The 16,645-nt window shown below is 43.5% G+C and overlaps 1 protein-coding gene across 1 annotated transcript in view; it reads left to right on the forward strand.

Annotated features, from left to right (window-relative positions):
* The window catches only part of ACVR1B (activin A receptor type 1B), a 43,259-nt gene that overhangs the window by 5,882 nt on the left and 20,732 nt on the right, over positions 1-16,645 (forward strand). The window contains exons 2-3 of the mRNA XM_066265380.1: positions 14,054-14,293; positions 15,105-15,353. Of these exons, the coding sequence (XP_066121477.1) occupies positions 14,054-14,293; positions 15,105-15,353 (489 nt within the window). The remainder of the gene's footprint in view (positions 1-14,053; positions 14,294-15,104; positions 15,354-16,645) is intronic.

Raw genomic sequence — 16,645 nt, forward strand, 5'->3', positions numbered from 1 at the left:
AAAGTCACTGCCTTTTCCTCTACCATATCAAGCATCCCTAATATTTCCACAATTACCTATCAAAGAATTCTTTATTTCCCCTTTTATTTATTCATTTGAGAGAGAGAGAGAGAAAGTGAGAAAGTGGGAGGAGCTGAAAACATCAACTCCCATATGTACCTTGACCAGGCAGACCCAGGTTTCAAACCGGCAACCTCAGTGTTCCAGGTCCACATTTTATCCACTGTGCCACCACAGGTCAGGCCTAGAGAATTCTTTATTCAGTCAGTGGGTATGTGCCTGGAATGAATGATTCTTGACATGGGAAAATAACAGAGAACAAGATAGACAAAGATCCCTAAATCCTTGTCATGGTACTTATAATTGCAATGGCTTAGATGGAAAATAAATAAGCGAACACAATTATCAGTCATGAGTGCTGTGAAGAAAATAAACCAGGATGATGTGCTAGTGTGCCAAGAGCTGCCATTTCACATCTCTCTCAGCCTCATTCTGCCATCTATAAAATGGGACTGTTCCAGTCATCTTGTTTGTGATGTTATCTTCTATCAGGTCAACTTGAACACTGCATTAGTGAAGACTGAATCGCAGCTCCTAGGGGAAATACAGGGTTCAGTTCCTGTGAGCTGCTGGTCGCAACATTTTCATCAGCTGATCAGCATATAAGCTTGTCTTCTGTGTGTTTCTATTTATTTATTTATTTATTTTCATTTTTCCGAAGCTGGAAACGGGGAGGCAGACAGACTCCCGCATGCGCCCGACCGGGATCCACCTGGCATGCCCACCAGGGGGCGATGCCCTGCCCCTCTGGGGCATCGCTCTGTTGCATCCAGAGCCACTCTAGTGCCTGAGGCAGAGGCCACAGAGCCATCCCCAGCGCCTGGGCCATCTTTGCTCCAATGGAGCCTTGGCTGCGGGAGGGGAAGAGAGAGACAGAGAGGAAGTAGAGGGGGAGGGGTGGAGAAGCAAATGGGTGCCTCTCCTGTGTGCCCTGGCCGGGAATCGAACCCAGGACTCCTGCACGCCAGACCGACGCTCTATCGCTGAGCCAACTGGCCAGGGCCCTGTGTGTTTCTATTTAAAGACACCTTTTAAAATGTGTATTGTTGATTATTTAACATTGAACTCAAGTCCAGTAGCACTATAACACATGCCTGAACAAAGCTTATCTGACATACATATTTTCTCTGTAAGACACATGGCTGTTTTTGGCATTTCAGCACTACTCTTGGAGGCAATTTTAAACTGAAATCACCACCACCACCACCACCAACAACAAAAAAAAAACAAAAAGGCTAAAAGCATGGCACTAATTAGACCACAAGAGGACTCATGCTTACCATGTCAGAGCTGAATAGGAAGGCGGAACGTTGCAGTGCTCTGCCCCAGCTGGAGCGTGTGCACTGGTGTTCAGACGTGCACGTGCTCAAGTTTTCACCACGGCGCGAAGGTCCACAGATGACCATAAGAGCATCATGAGTACTGATTTTGGGGTTACAAATACATTTTTGCAACTATGCAGATGCACAAATATGGAATCTATAAATGATGAGGATCCACTGTAGTTTGTTAAAGCTGTTCAAATAATTGTGGCAGAGAGAAAATTATATGAAATTCTAGGGACTCCTGAATGGATTCACTGAACCAGAATTTTAATGCATACAGTTAGAAATCTCAGTTTCAGCTGGAAATAAACTAAACACACACACTCACAGAACTGTGGTTATCTGAAGATTCCTTTAACACATGTTTATTCAGCACATACCATATTCAAACACTATTTCCAGTAAACAAAAGGAGACGTGCCTTCCTTCATGAAGCTTACTTTTGGCAGCTGAGATAGGCAACCGGCCAACTACATCTCACCCTTTACCCCTCCGAAGATTCCCGGCCTTTGGTATACACACATCCCTACCAGTTATTCAGTCAAATGTGAATCTGGGTACTACTATGAAGGGATTTTGTAGGTGTAATCAAGGTCCCATAATAGTTGATCGTCAGATAGGGAGACTTGATGGAGACAGAACCTAATGAGGCTAGTTCTTTGAAAGCAGAGAATTTTCTCAGCCAATCGCAGAAAAGGAAGGCAGAGATGCTCCAGCTGGCTTGAAAGAACACAAATATCTGTGTGTGAACTTCCCATGCAGCTACCTGGCGTGGCCAGGATCTACAGGCCTGCTCTAAGAACTGAGAGTGGTCCCTGGCTGGCAGTGTGGGGAAGTGGGGGCCTCAACCCTGTCCACAAGGCAATGAGGTTTGCCAGCAACCAGTAAGTGTGAAAGAGGTCCTGGCCCTCAGTGAGAAAGCAACCCTGGCTGACACTGTCATGTTATGCCTGTATTTCTGACTGATAGAAACTGTGCGATAGTAAATAGGCACTGTTTTTAAAGGTGTGTGTATGTGGTGAGTCAGGTGGTTGATATGGGGAAGGAAAGCAGAAGAGTAAGAAATAACCCAAAATAGGGCTTGAGGGTACTTGAGACCCGGTCGGTACCCAGCCATCCCATTCATTGCTGGACCTTGCATGTGAAAAGTACTTTGACCGCTGTGGTTTTCATCTACTGCCTGTTACCTTTTCCTAGATATTTGTGAGTGAGTTTGGAGGAGAGAGGAAATTGTGGGTGCTTTAGATATAGTTTCTTTTTTTTTTAGACGATTGTGATGTTAAAGTTGAGGAATCTGAATTGAAGCATGCACACACACAGAGTGGGGCAAAAGTAGGTTTATAGTTATAAGTATGTGAACACAGTTTATTCTTGTATTATTTATTGTGTTATTTTTAATTTATTGATTTAAGAGAGAGAAATATCAATTTGTTGTTCTATTTATGTGTTCATTGGTTGATTCTTGTGTGTGCCCTGACTGGGGATCAAACCTGCAACCTTGGTGTATCAGAATGACGCTCTAACCAACTGAGCTACCCAGCTCAGGGCTCTGTATTATTTTTAAGTGTGTGTGCCCCAAATCTTTATTATCTTGGTGTACGTTTGTATATATCATTCTCCAGTTTTAATAAGTAAGGTTGAATCAGATTCGATCAGCTGCTCATTTCTTTCTTTTTTTTTTTTTCTTTCTTTCTTTTTTTTTTTTTTTCATTTTTCTGAAGCTGGAAATAGGGAGAGACAGACAGACTCCTGCATGCGCCCGACCGGGATCCACCTGGCACGCCCACCAGGGGCGACGCTCTGCCCACCAGGGGGCGATGCTCTGCCCATCCTGGGTGTCGCCATGTTGCGACCAGAGCCACTCTAGCGCCTGGGGCAGAGGCCACAGAGCCATCCCCAGCGCCCGGGCCATCTTTGCTCCAATGGAGCCTTGGCTGCGGGCGGGGAAGAGAGAGACAGAGAGGAAAGCGCGGCGGAGGGGTGGAGAAGCAAATGGGCGCTTCTCCTATGTGCCCTGGCCGGGAATCGAACCCGGGTCCTCCGCACGCTAGGCCGATGCTCTACCGCTGAGCCACCGGCCAGGGCACCAGCTGCTCATTTCTAATATCCAGGACCAAGCTGAGTGAGAGGGATACTGAGGAAAGAGTCCGTTCTTGCCCTTTGGAAGTTTATACTCAAATTGACTTTTTTTCTGCTTGTTGGAACAACCACAAAACTACAAAGAGGTCATACTCTTATTGACTGAGATTACAGTAATAATTAAAGCTTCTGATCGACTGAATGTTTACTGTATATTCAAGTGTTAAGCTAAACTTAACACTTAAGTGTATGCTAAGTATTACATCATTGACTCTGTACAGCTATTCTCTGAGGCACTCTTGTCCCCATTTTACAGAGGAAAAAAATGGGGCATACAGAGGTTAAGCAGTGGGCCCGAGGTCTAACTCCAAAGAATGTGCTCTAATTAACTGTACTCTCCTACATACTATGATGCCTATTCAAGTCAGTGTATGCCTCCAGTCTCCCAGTTCTTCCAACCTAGTGCCGAATTTAACTTTGGAAAATACACCTTCTGCATTGCATCTGATGGTTCCACTGCTTTTTTTGGCACTCAGGATTAACCCTTAGCCTGGCATCACAATCTGTCCAATCAGACCTTTACTTTCCTATCTCTGGGCTGGAACATTGATATTGTTGTATCTGTCTATTCACTGTGGACCTAACATGTCTTGTGCTTTTCTATGCCTTGGCCTTCTCTTCTTCACTCAATCCAGTATCCTCCAGTGTGGGACCTTCTTTGTCCTTCTGTCTTACCCTCGTCAGTGATTCTAACCTTTCTGCTTTTCTTTTTATTCCTTATTGACAGTACAGAGATTCATATTGGTTTTTAGTTTTCTGCTTCTCCCATTCTCCTACCCTGTATTCCCTAAAAATTGATGCTAGGAACAGACTTATTTTTTTATGACATTGTCTTGTCACAGAACCTTGCATATTTTAAATACTTAATAAATTTGTTTAATTGAATTCTTTTATTTCTGCTCTCTCAGCAAAATCCTAGGTAAATAATTCCAATTCTGTCCTACTGTAATTTTATCATCTGTTGTATATATAGTTTTTTTTCCTTTGTTGTCCTAGATGCCTAAAACAATCATTCCTATCCCTCTTCTCACTCAAAACTGCTGTACACCATCTCCTCTTTACTCATCCATAGTGGAGTAAATAGGAAGCAGATACAAAATATTACTGATAAATATCTTCCCCTGCCCTAATGAGCCACAAATATGTCTATTTATAGACTGTGAAGAAAGAAAACAGTGTTTCTGCATGTTCATGATGAACTGTAAGTAAAGGAGAAATACCAGGTTACTAGTAGATAGTTTAACTATGGTGCCTGAGTCTGTACAATTAGGTCGTAAGAACGTTGGACATGCTCCATCATAATGATGCCACTCATTCAAGTTTTACCTTAACATTCTTCTGGACAGCAGGTGGGCCCTAGCTGGATGTTCAGGTATTTACAGTCAGCCATAAATTAAGTTGCAATGACAGGTCTCTTTAGTATAAACATCAAACGTCTCTTTTGAGTGAGAACAAAGCTTTCATTCTCTAGACCTGAGGCTTAGAGGTGAACTTGTTTAAACAGCTCTCTGAGGTTGGGTCTGTCTCCAAGTAGAATGTCAGAAAGGTAGTTTGTAGAATAGACACAGTGTGAAGCTGGCTTTTCAAATACCTTTCTCTCATGCAAACTCCATTCCGAGACCTTTCCCAGATTGTAATTAAATATCAAGCTTATCAACTGTCTTATTGTTAAATCGGTGTTTTTTCCTTCCTCATACAAATAGCTTCCTTTATTAAGTCAGTTATATTTTTTCCAAAAGTGCTTTTACCACCACATTTTGGGGGGTGGGGTACCACCAACAACACAAGTCCCAAGACTTATGGTTCTTGGAAACTTGATAATGTATTTTTACATCTAATTTTGATGATTGTAAAAGGCGAACATGTAACTTGGGTCTTTTTTACCAATAACATCTGATGGCTTTACCGTAACCCTGCAAGACTTTTCTACTTAGGTTAGTCAGAGCTTTGGCAGTACCCTTCCCGGGAGAACCAAACATTGTCTCTATTTTGTGACAGTTTAATGCCACACACCTCCATTTCTAAAAAAAATTTATTTAAAAAAAATGTATATTGCCTGACCTGTGGTGGCGCAGTGGATAAAGCGTCGACTTGGATAAAGGTCACCGGTTCAAAACCCTGGGCTTGCCTGGTCAAGGCACATACGGGAGTTGATGCTTCCAGCTCCTCCTCCCCTTCTCTCTCTCTGTCTCTGTCTCTCCCTCTCCTCTCTAAAATGACTAAATAAATAAAAAAAAAATTAAAAAAAAAATGTATTGACTTTAGAGAGAGAGGGAGCATAGGAGAGAGACATCAATTTGTTCCTCTTATTTATGCATTCATTGGTTGATTTTTTTAATTTTTATTTTATTTATTAATTTTAGAAAGGAGAGAGGGAGAGAGAGAGAGAGAAGAGAGAGAGAGACAGAGAGAGAGAGAATGGGGGGAGGAGTAGGAACATCAACTCCCATATGTGCCTTGACCAGGCAAGCCCAGGGTTTCGAACCGGCGACCTCAGCATTTCCAGGTCAGTGCTTTATCCACTGCGCCACCACAGGTCAGGCCATTGGTTGATTCTTATATGTGCCCTGGCCGACCAGGGGGCAAACCTGCAACCTTGGCATATTTGAATGACACTCTAATTGACTGAGCTATCTGGCCAGGGCTCAGACACCTCATTTTTTAATTCAGCATTTTCATAAGTGCATAGGCTGTTGTCTAGATCAGTAATTACTGAACAACTTTTTATCTTCTTTTTAAAGCAGTGAAACCTTTAAATTTATTCTTTTTATTTATTTTCTAAAAATTTATTTTATTTATTCTTCTTTTCCAAGTGAGAGGAAGGGAGATAGACAAGACTCCCGCATGTGCCCCTACCAGGAACCACCAGGCAACCCCTGTCTGGAGCCAATGCTCTGCCCGTCTGGGGCCATGCTCGCAGCTGAACTATTTTCAGTGTCTAAGGCAGAGGCTCCACAGAACCATCCTCAGTGTCCTGGGGAAAGGTGCTGGAATCAATTGAGCCATGATTTCAGGAGGGGCGCGGGTGAAGAAGCAGATGGTCGCTTCTCCTGTGTGCCCTGACGGGAATGAACCCGGGACATTCACACTCTCCAAGGGTCTCAAACTTGCGGCCCGCCGAACAATTTTGCGCGGCCCGCAGACTAATCCACGACCAGTTTCTGGTCGTTTTGTGACACTGAAAAGTGTTGCGTAACAGTTGCCTTTTGTAGACCTAGTGCGGCCCGCCGAACGGCTATGATCTTGCTCTGCGGCCCACATGCTGAGTTGAGTTTGAGACCCCTGCGTCTAGACGGATGCCCTACTGTTGAGCCAAACAGCCAGGACAGTGGAACCCTTTTAAAGATGAAAATGTAGAAACATATATAGAGTGGATAAAAGCTAAGCCACTCTGGCAGAGCCCTGTTCCCTCTCTAATTATTAGGCTGAAATTTACTGAATGAGATTTATTAAGCACAGTGCTATTTGCTAGGCACTGTGCTGGTCACCAGTGAGAAAATAGTGAAGAAAAGGACCCTGGTTCCCTCCTTGTGGAATTCAGAGGTTCTGGAACATCTCAGCCAGCGTAAAGCTTGAAGAACACATTTGGAACACTGTGCCTCCAGTTTTTCCTATGTATGTGTTAGGTTTTGGTGTTTTGGTTTTATAATTGAAATTGTATATATATATATTTTACAAAGATTTATGGTATTTTAAAAATTGTGGTAAAATGCATATAACAGAAAACCATTTCCAACCTTTTTATTTTAGCGGGGGTGGGGGGAGAGTGGGAGAAAGGGAGAGAGAGAGGGAGAGAGGGAGGAAGGGCAAGAGGAAGGGAGAGAGATGAGAAGCATCAACTCATAGTTGTGGCACTTTAGTTGTTCATTGATTGCTTCTCATTTGTGCCTTGACCCGGGGGGACTCAGCTGAGCCAGTGACCTTGGGCTTCAAGCCAGCAGCCATGGTGTCATGTCAGGGATCCCATGCTCAAGCTGGCGAGCCTGCATTCAAGCTGGATGAGCCCATGCTCAACCTTGGTGTTTTGAACCTGGGACCTCAGTGTCCCAGGTTGATGCTCTATCCACTGCACTGCCACCGGTCAGGTAATTTTCCATTATTTTAAAGTATACGATTCAGTGGTGGTAAGTACCTTCATAACGTGTGCAAATCATCAGCACTATCTAGTTGCAGAACTTTTTCCTTTCCACCAAGGAAACCCAGAAACCCAGTTAAGCAGTCATTCTCCTTCCCCTTGACAACCATTATTTTGCTTTCTGGATATTTAATATAAATGGACTCATACAATGTGTGACTAATTTCACTTAACCTGGCAGTTTTTTAAAAAAATTTATTCATGTTGTGGTATATATCAATAATTTATTCATTTTCATGGCTGAATAATACTCCATTGTTTGAATACTATACCACATTTTGTTCATCCATTCATTATTTGATGGATATTTGGGTTATTTTTATCTTTTTATTAAGAATAGTGCTATTATGAACATTTGCATACAAATTTTTGTGTGAACACTTGTTTTTAACTTTTTGGGTGTATACGTAGGAGTAGAATTACTGAGTTATATAATAATTCAGTGTTTAACATACCAAGGAGCCATTGGACTGTTTTCAACAGTGATCTTAACAATGTTTGAGGGTTGTAGTTTCTCTGGGTCTTCACCAACACTTGCGGTTTTTCTTTTTAAAAATTTTAAGGCCTTCCTACTGGGTATGAAGTGGTATCTGATTATGGTTTTTGTTTGCATTTGAATTTGAAATTAATTTGCATTTGAGATCATGTTGAACATCTTTTCATATGCTTATTGGCCATTTTGGAACATTCCTATTTTCTTTGGAGAAATGTCTGTTCAGGTCCTTTGCCCATTCTTCTAAATTGTTTTTTGTTGTTGAGTTGTAAGAGTTCTTTATACAGTCTCTATACTAGACCATTATTAGATATATGATTTGTAAGTCATTCTGTATACTTTTTATTTTTATTTATTTTTTTAGCTAGAGAGAGAGAGACAGGGAAGAGATGAGAAGCAACACCTCATAGTTGCAGAATTGATTGCTTTCTCATATGTGCCTTGACCCAGGGGCTCCAGCTGAGTCAGTGACCCCTTGCTCAAGCCAGCGACCATGGGGTCATGTCTGTGATCCCATGCTCAAGCCAGTGAGCCCGCGCTCAAGTCAGAAAGTGTGAGTTCTCCAACTTTGTTTTGTTTTGTTCAAGATCACTTTGGCATTGGGCAAGTCATTTAACCTCCCTGACCTTCATATTCCTCATGATTAACTAGAAAGAAGGGACTGAACTAGATGACCTCTGAAAGCCTCCAAGTGAAATTTGGGTTGTGGTCTTTGTTCTGTCCTAAGGAAGAGGTAGCAGGGTTGGATAAGGTCTAGGGAAAATAATTAAAGTAATCATGGGTTGTGTTGGGCAGATAAAATATATTATGCTCACTTTGTTAAAGATGGCGCTGCCCACGTGGAGGCCGTTGCCCAAGTGATATTAATGTGTGTAGCTGTGGGCAGGCAGGATCCTTGTAGCCTGGGGTTTGGTTTTAGGATTAAGCCTTTCCCACCCTTTTTGCTGTGGGGTGGTACAATCCTATCATGCCCCAGATAAGTGGCTTTGTATTAGAGCAGGGGTCCCCAAACTTTTTACATAGGGGGCCAGTTCACTGTCCCTCAGACCATTGGAGGGCCGGACTATAAAAAAAACTATGAACAAATCCTTATGCACACTGCACATATCTTATTTTAAAGTAAAAAAAAAAAAAAAGGGAACAAATACAATATTTAAAATAAAGAACAGGTAAATTTAAATCAACCAACTAACCAGTATTTCAATGGGAACTATGCTCCTCTCACTGACCACCAATGAAAGAGATGCCCCTTCCGGAAGTGCGGCCGGGGCCGGATAAATGGCCTCAGGGGGCCGCATGCGGCCCGTGGGCCGTAGTTTGGGGACCCCTGTATTAGAGACTTCCCTATTTTGTATATTGGATTAAAGGTTTGGATTTCTACACTATAAAATAGGGGCAGAACAGGAGCTTGGGCTCTTGGTTCCTGAGATTAGCATTAGAGAGGAGAGCAGAGAAAGGCCACGTGGAGGAGGCCAGGAGAAGCAGCCAAGATGGCGGAGTGTTGAGTGAGAAGCCAGTTTGTGCAGAGTTTGTGCAGGGAGAAGGAAGGAGATGGGGAACAGAGGTGAATAAGTCTGGTGAGCTAGAAACCTTTGATTCTAGGAAACTCGGATAAGTCAGTAGCTTTGTGAGTACTGAATGTGAGTGGGTTTTGGAGCCCAGTGTGTGTTTTTACTTGCCTGCCAGGTGCAAGCTAGGATTAAAGATGATGGCCCACCAGTTCTTAGCTTCATTGTTTCTTTACCGACTGTCCGAATCCAATGCGAACCTGCATGGGCTGGGCTGCTCTGATGGTGGCCGTGGCTTCTGGCTTTACAGGTTGTAAAAGGCTATTCTTATCAGGTTGGCCTGTCTGATGTGTCTCTATGGAGCACTAAATATAAGCTAAAAATCATGAATACTGTAACTGTAAAATGTTTTTGAGCATTCATGAACCTTTATCTACCAGGACAAATGTGCATGGGTATGCCTCTTACCTTTTGAGGTGGGTGCCACCATCCTCCGCTCTCTCACATCTTGTCCCCTGGTGATGTGGTCTCAGGCTTAATATTGGGCTGAGTGGCATGAGTCTAGTCCTGTGTGGTGGTTTTTAGGAATTCACAGTGAACCATGGCCTCATTGAATGTCTTCCCAGTGTCTGCCAGTGGGTAAGAAAGGGGACCCAACCAGTGTCCTGTCTGCGGTGAGGTCGTCTTGGTGAGATCTGGCAGTGTTAGTGCCTCCACAACATGCAGCTAGACAGAGTCTGCTCCTGTTGGGACTTGTCAGCCTTCCTCAAAACACAGCCTCTCAAAAAAAAAACACAGCCTCTCTCACGAATCAAATTTGCATTTACTTCCTAACACAGACCACCTTCTAATCATACTTTGGAACCGTTGTCAGATCCTGTCAAAGTAGTTTTGTCTTTAGTTCAGATTTGACTGGCTTGTCAATAACAGAATGCTGTGGCAGTGGGAATTTCCTTTTGACCACTTCTTAACTTGTTTGTGTATTATGGAATGATTTTGTTACTCCTCTGTGATTGATTTTCCTAATTGTGTTATTTCTACTACATAACTGATACGTGTTGTTTATATACACATGTGTAGACTGATTTCACTTGATGAGTCAATATGAAACATTATAAAGGGCTGTTATCATTAATCCATATTTAGCTTTTCAGAGACATTGAAATTAGGTTTGTGATTTAGTGTACTAGTAAATTTATAGTAAATTCAGATGTCTAATTGTCACTTATTTTGTTTCAATGAAAATGAGAAGACTAAACATAATGTCTGACTTTAGAGTTCAGGAAAAGGTGCATAAATTTGTGTGTGTGTGTGTGTGTGTGTGTGTGTGTGTGTGTGTGACGACAGAGAGAGGGACAGATAGGGAGAGACAGACAGGAAGGGAGATGAGAAACATCATTTCTTCATTGCGGCTCCTTAGTTGTTCATTGATTGCTTTCTTATATGCGCCTTGACTGGGGGGCTATAGCAGAGTGAGTGACCCCTTGCTCAAGCCAGCCACCTTTGGGCTCAAGCCAGAGAATATGGGGTCATGTCTGTGATCCCACGCTCAAGCCAGCAACCCGTGCTCAAGCTGGATGAGCCTGTGCTCAAGCCGGCGAGCTCGGGGTTTCAGACCTGGGTTCTCTGTGTCCCAGTCTGATGCTCTATCCACTGTGCCACTACCTGGTCGGGCAAGAAGGTATATAAAATTTAAAGCAGAACCTCCCAGTGGGCCAGTGAGGCAGACACTGGGAATTAAGAAATAAACTAGATTTCATATTTCAGCTGGAGGCTTTTAGAGGTCATCTAGTTCAGTCCCTTCTTTCTGGTTAATCATGAGGAAAATGAAGTTCAGAGGGTATATGACTTGCCCAATGCCATGTGACTAGTTACTGGCAGAGCTGAGGTGCAAACAGCTGTTTTTTTGCTGTAACTTGCCATTTCTTAATTAGTGGTTAAAGAGATCCATTGTATGTGTTTGCGTTTTACTTTGAGACTAGGGATTAAAATTTATTGAGCATCTATTTGCTAAGCACTTTTTTTTTTTAATTTTTACATAGTCCTGTGACATTAATTATTAACAGTCCCACTTTACAGCTTAGGAAATTGGGGTGCCTGAAGGTTGAAAGTTCCTAACCCACTCAAGGTCATGTGATCAATATTAGAGCTGTTATTTGAGCCTGAGGTCTTTCTGACCTGTTTCCTGCCCTGGTACCCTGCTGTGACTCTAGTAGTAGTAACTGAAGCCTTTTCAGGGGTGTGGGCAATAGCGATGGTTATCTTTTTCAAACTTCTTACTCATTGTAAAATATATAGACATGCCAGATGGGTGCAGAGAGTCTTTCTCAGAGTACCCACAGCTCTTAGCGATATTTGCCTAATCTTTGTATCATTTCTGTAAGAAAAATAGTCTTTTCTGGTTGCGCGGCCAAGGCCCAGATAGATTCGTGGACTTGCTCAATTCCTTATCACAGACCCACATGGCCCTGCTCCCAGTTCCGTTCTTCGTCCTGTCTAGCATAGATTTCACCACTTTTGTTCTTTCCTGTCTTACACCAAGATTGTTTAAGTACTTCCCAAAAACAATGAGCCACGTGTGGGTGTGTTCGTTCTCCAGGATGAATCACTGTGAAAGGGCCCATGAACCAATGAAAGAATAAGTATCTGGAATCAGAGACTCCTGGCTCTCCTGCCTGCTAATTGACGACTCCGAAGTGAGCTTTTTTTTAAAAACGGCAGCTTCGCTTCAGGTCTGGCCTGTGTATCCCACTGTGCTCAGAATAGCCCACTTGGAGTTGTTCGCTTTCCCTTCTCGCTTCCCAAAATAGACTTAATGCTGTTCTTTTTGCCGGGCGTCCTGGCACAAGCACTGAGAGCTATGCACTCCATGGGGAGCCCCTTTTGTGCCAAAATGTCCCACTGACACAAAGGGGAGTTGGCATAAGCTGTCCTGAAGTAACCTATAGGACTCTAGCATGAATAAAACAAATTTGGATTGAGTATTGGAAGGTCCCCCTCCCCCTCTCCCTCTCTCTCCCTCCCCTTCTCCTTCTTTCCCTCTCCCCCCTTTCCCCCTCTCTCCTTTTCCTTTTCTTCTCCCTCTCACTTTATCCCTCCCCCCCCTTTCTCTCAAATCAGTGGAAAAATGAAATAAAATTCCTTCTATGATTTGGAACCTAGTCTAAAGGGAACCTGCTTTATACTTCCTGCCTTTCAAATGTAGCACTGTGCAGACCTGCTGCATGTTTTGGAATTTCTCCCAGAAGAAAGGGGTCTGATCAGATGCTTTGAAAACAATAACCACAGGGCCTGCACTGAAGATCCACACTGCTCATTTACCTGTTGGTGTTTTTTTGCCTTTGTCTCCTTGGGTAGAAATGGCAGGGGAGTGTGTCCTTTATAGCAAGCCTGAGAAAGGGGTTGGGCAGTGAAGTATTTAGAATCTGTCTTTGGATTTGCAGAGCCAAGAGATACCTTCCAGTGTATTGGAGGAAGAGACAAAGATAGACTGTTTACCGCCAAGGGATGAATTAGGACAGGCTAGTTTTTCATGGGACTGGTCATACATGTCCCTTCTCTAGGGGCCCTAGTTTGAATACCTTTTCCCTTGGTATCCAAATTGTTTTCATTTATTATCCAATTTGGGACCTGGGTGGGCCCTACCACCTCCATCCCTTGTGGGTGAATGCTTCATTCAACATTGTGAGTCCCATCCTAAGTATTGTAGTGGCTAAAGCCACACTCCTGTCCATCCCAGGAGGTCAGGGCTAGGTTAGGCTCATGGGAGACAGTGTTGCGGAGAACCAGCTGCTCCCATCTGTGCTATTCTTGTTAGACTGGTAAATAAAGGATTTCAGACTCCCGGGCTGCTGAACTGGCTTTCAGAGGCACTGAATTCATTTAGAGTAATTTCCTGTCAATAGTCTACCCTTATGTTTACTACACAGCCAGCAAAACTCACTAGTCCCAGAGATGGTTGCATATACCACCTATTGGGGGGATGTGTGTTTGTGTTTGTATTTGGGGGGGAGCAGGACATGTATTCTCCAAAGAGAGCTTTTCTCGCATGCTCAGCCATCTACATTTAAAGGAAAACATGTTTCCAATAATTTGTAGTAAGTGTTTGTCTAAGGCATAGTTCACGAGGTAGTATCTCTGTGTCTCATAGGCATAAAATATAGCACTTAGAGGAAAATGGTGGGGCCTTGAAAGCCTTGTTTGCGAGCTGAATAAACAGGTGAAAAGGCTGTGCCTCCATTGACGATATCATCTTGCTGACCCTATTTAAATAAAAGCTCTGTATTTTGGAACATCAAGTATGCTAAGTAAGGAAGGATATTCTAAGTCTGGAAGAGGACCGCAGCTAAGATCTGATCACTGATGTCAGTGTCTACTCCCAAATTTCCTGCAGCTCTTCTGTGTACATGCACCAACTGCCTACAGGCCAACTACACATGTGAAACAGATGGGGCCTGCATGGTGTCCATTTTCAACCTGGATGGGATGGAGCACCATGTGCGCACCTGCATCCCCAAAGTGGAGCTTGTCCCCGCTGGGAAGCCCTTCTACTGCCTGAGTTCTGAGGACCTGCGTAATACCCACTGCTGCTACACTGACTTCTGCAACAAGATCGACCTGAGGGTGCCCAGTGGTGAGTGGACACCCTTGTTGGACTATTGGCTCTTCTTGGAGGTAGGGCACCCCTGTCATTTCATCCTTCTCTACTCTTCCCCAATCCCTTTATTTGATGATAGGTAAAGGAACCTTCTTGAAGGTCCCTAAGGTGACAAGGGATGGGATTGCCTCCATGTCAGGTTTGTAGATTGGAAAAGTAAGGGAGGCAGATTATTGTCACGTTGATCCCAGGGAGAAATCTGCATTTTGGATAGTGACCAAGCAGCCATAGGCAGCTGTTGAGGAGTGGGAGAGCCAGGCAGGGACCCAAGGAGAGGGTATGGGACTGGTCCTGAAGGAGGCATCCCCAGAGCTGTGTGAAGGGAGCTGTTGTGGGAATACGGGCAAAAATAGGAAGAGGGACTTGAATTGGGCAAAAAGGACAGTGATCAGGGCTGGAAAGTATTAGATCCCACCTGTATACAGGTCTACCATTTAGAAGGTATTACTGGGGCGATTGGAGGAGTAGGAGAGATACTGGAGCAGAGCTTAAAGGAGCTGTTAGAAGTTGAAGAACAGATCTTTCTGGGGCACTGAGATGAGAAAAGCACCATGAATTACAAAGTGGGTTTGACTGCTGCAAAGAGCTCCTTAACTAGAGAGGTTTGTATATGAGAGCATCCAGGCAGACAGACTAGCCTGGTGAGAGCAGAGAGGTCAAAAACACCTTGAACACATGGAGAGGGAAGGGACGTTTTACCCGGAAGGAGGTGTCAGGGATAAATAAGGCAATGCATTTTCTTGTGTTTACTCTTTCTTCTTTCCCTCTCCTCTCTCATTTGATCCAGGTCACCTCAAGGAGCCTGAGCACCCTTCCATGTGGGGCCCTGTGGAGCTGGTTGGCATTATTGCCGGCCCAGTGTTCCTCCTGTTTCTCATCATCATCATTGTTTTCCTTGTCATTAACTATCATCAGCGTGTCTATCACAACCGCCAGAGGCTGGACATGGAAGATCCCTCTTGTGAGATGTGCCTGTCCAAAGACAAGACGCTCCAGGATCTTGTCTACGATCTGTCCACATCGGGGTCTGGCTCAGGTACTTGGTTCTTCAGGCCAATGTTTGTTGCTGGCTTTTATCACTGCTTCCCAGCAGAATAGAGCATTTAGGGAAAAGGCTGGGCCTTAGGCTTGTTTCTAGCAGCATTGAGTCATTTGGTTCATACTTCCCATTCTTTTGGAGTCTGACATGTAATAAGATAAGATAATGGGGGTCACATAAAATCTTTCACTCCCTGGAATTCTAAAGGTCAAGTTTAAAACTCTCCTCTCCAGAAACTCTGCCTCTCTTCACATGCTGTAACCATACCTCTATTTAAATTCATCTGGTTCCACCTGAGCAGTGGAGTGCTCAATTTAAGGCCCCTTTTGAGAAACAGGAGTGTGCCATGTTCCTGTGAGGTGGTAACAGCTAATCATTGATCTCTGAGCAACCCCCAGGAGAGTTTCAGGACATCGAGTAAAGCTGAAAGCTGGGTTTGGTAAATCACTGACTTTACCAGTTGCCCAGGGGTTTTTGGTGGGGGTTAAGTAAAGGCAGCTTGGGCTTCTAGCATGGCATCAGCACCATTTCTTGTACTGCCTGTTTGGTAACCAGGTCTTTCTTACATAAGGGAATTGAACCAAATACTGGACCTTGTTGTGGGACTAGAATAGGATAAAGGGAATTGGGTTGTTCAGGTCTCAGGGTATATAGCTCAATTATTAGATATGAATATGATTGCAAAATAGCCTTTTTATGAAGATAAACAATTATTTTAATGATGGTGGTATTCTGTTCTTGTAAAAAAAAAAAATCATCCACCAAGGTTATTGTTGCCATTCTAGCTAAAACATACGGAATCATATTTGTGAGCATTTTGTGTTTATGTATTTTTTTGTCACGTGTTCTGTTGGGAAATTATGCCATCAGTCATAGCCAGACATCTCTCCTTGAACACAAGGAGTACTTTGAGCTGTGATATCTCTTGAATTTTAGTGGTTTCGCCTTTACCAAGCTCTGTAGTAGAGAGTGCTGAAATGATGGATATACTCTTAGGAAGAGAGAAAATCTATGGCTTGTTCTTTAGCGAAAGAGGTAGGGCAGTGGTTAAACCTGCCTGGCTAACTGAATTGATTTGTTGCTGGAGGAGGGTAGCTTGGTTTCTGTAGTCCGTCTGAGGCCCTGGGAGGTACGTGATGGTTACTTGGTCAGCTGGAGCAAACCGATTAATAAGTATTTCTCTGAAATGTTTAGTTCATTCTTAATTCAGAATATGCAGAGCTTCTAAGGTGTTGGAGTTTTAATACTAGAATAAGGTGAATAAGTCCTTGCTGCTTAAATGACTTTCA

The sequence above is a fragment of the Saccopteryx bilineata genome, chromosome 1 (assembly GCF_036850765.1).
Source record: "Saccopteryx bilineata isolate mSacBil1 chromosome 1, mSacBil1_pri_phased_curated, whole genome shotgun sequence".
NCBI lineage: Eukaryota > Metazoa > Chordata > Mammalia > Chiroptera > Emballonuridae > Saccopteryx > Saccopteryx bilineata.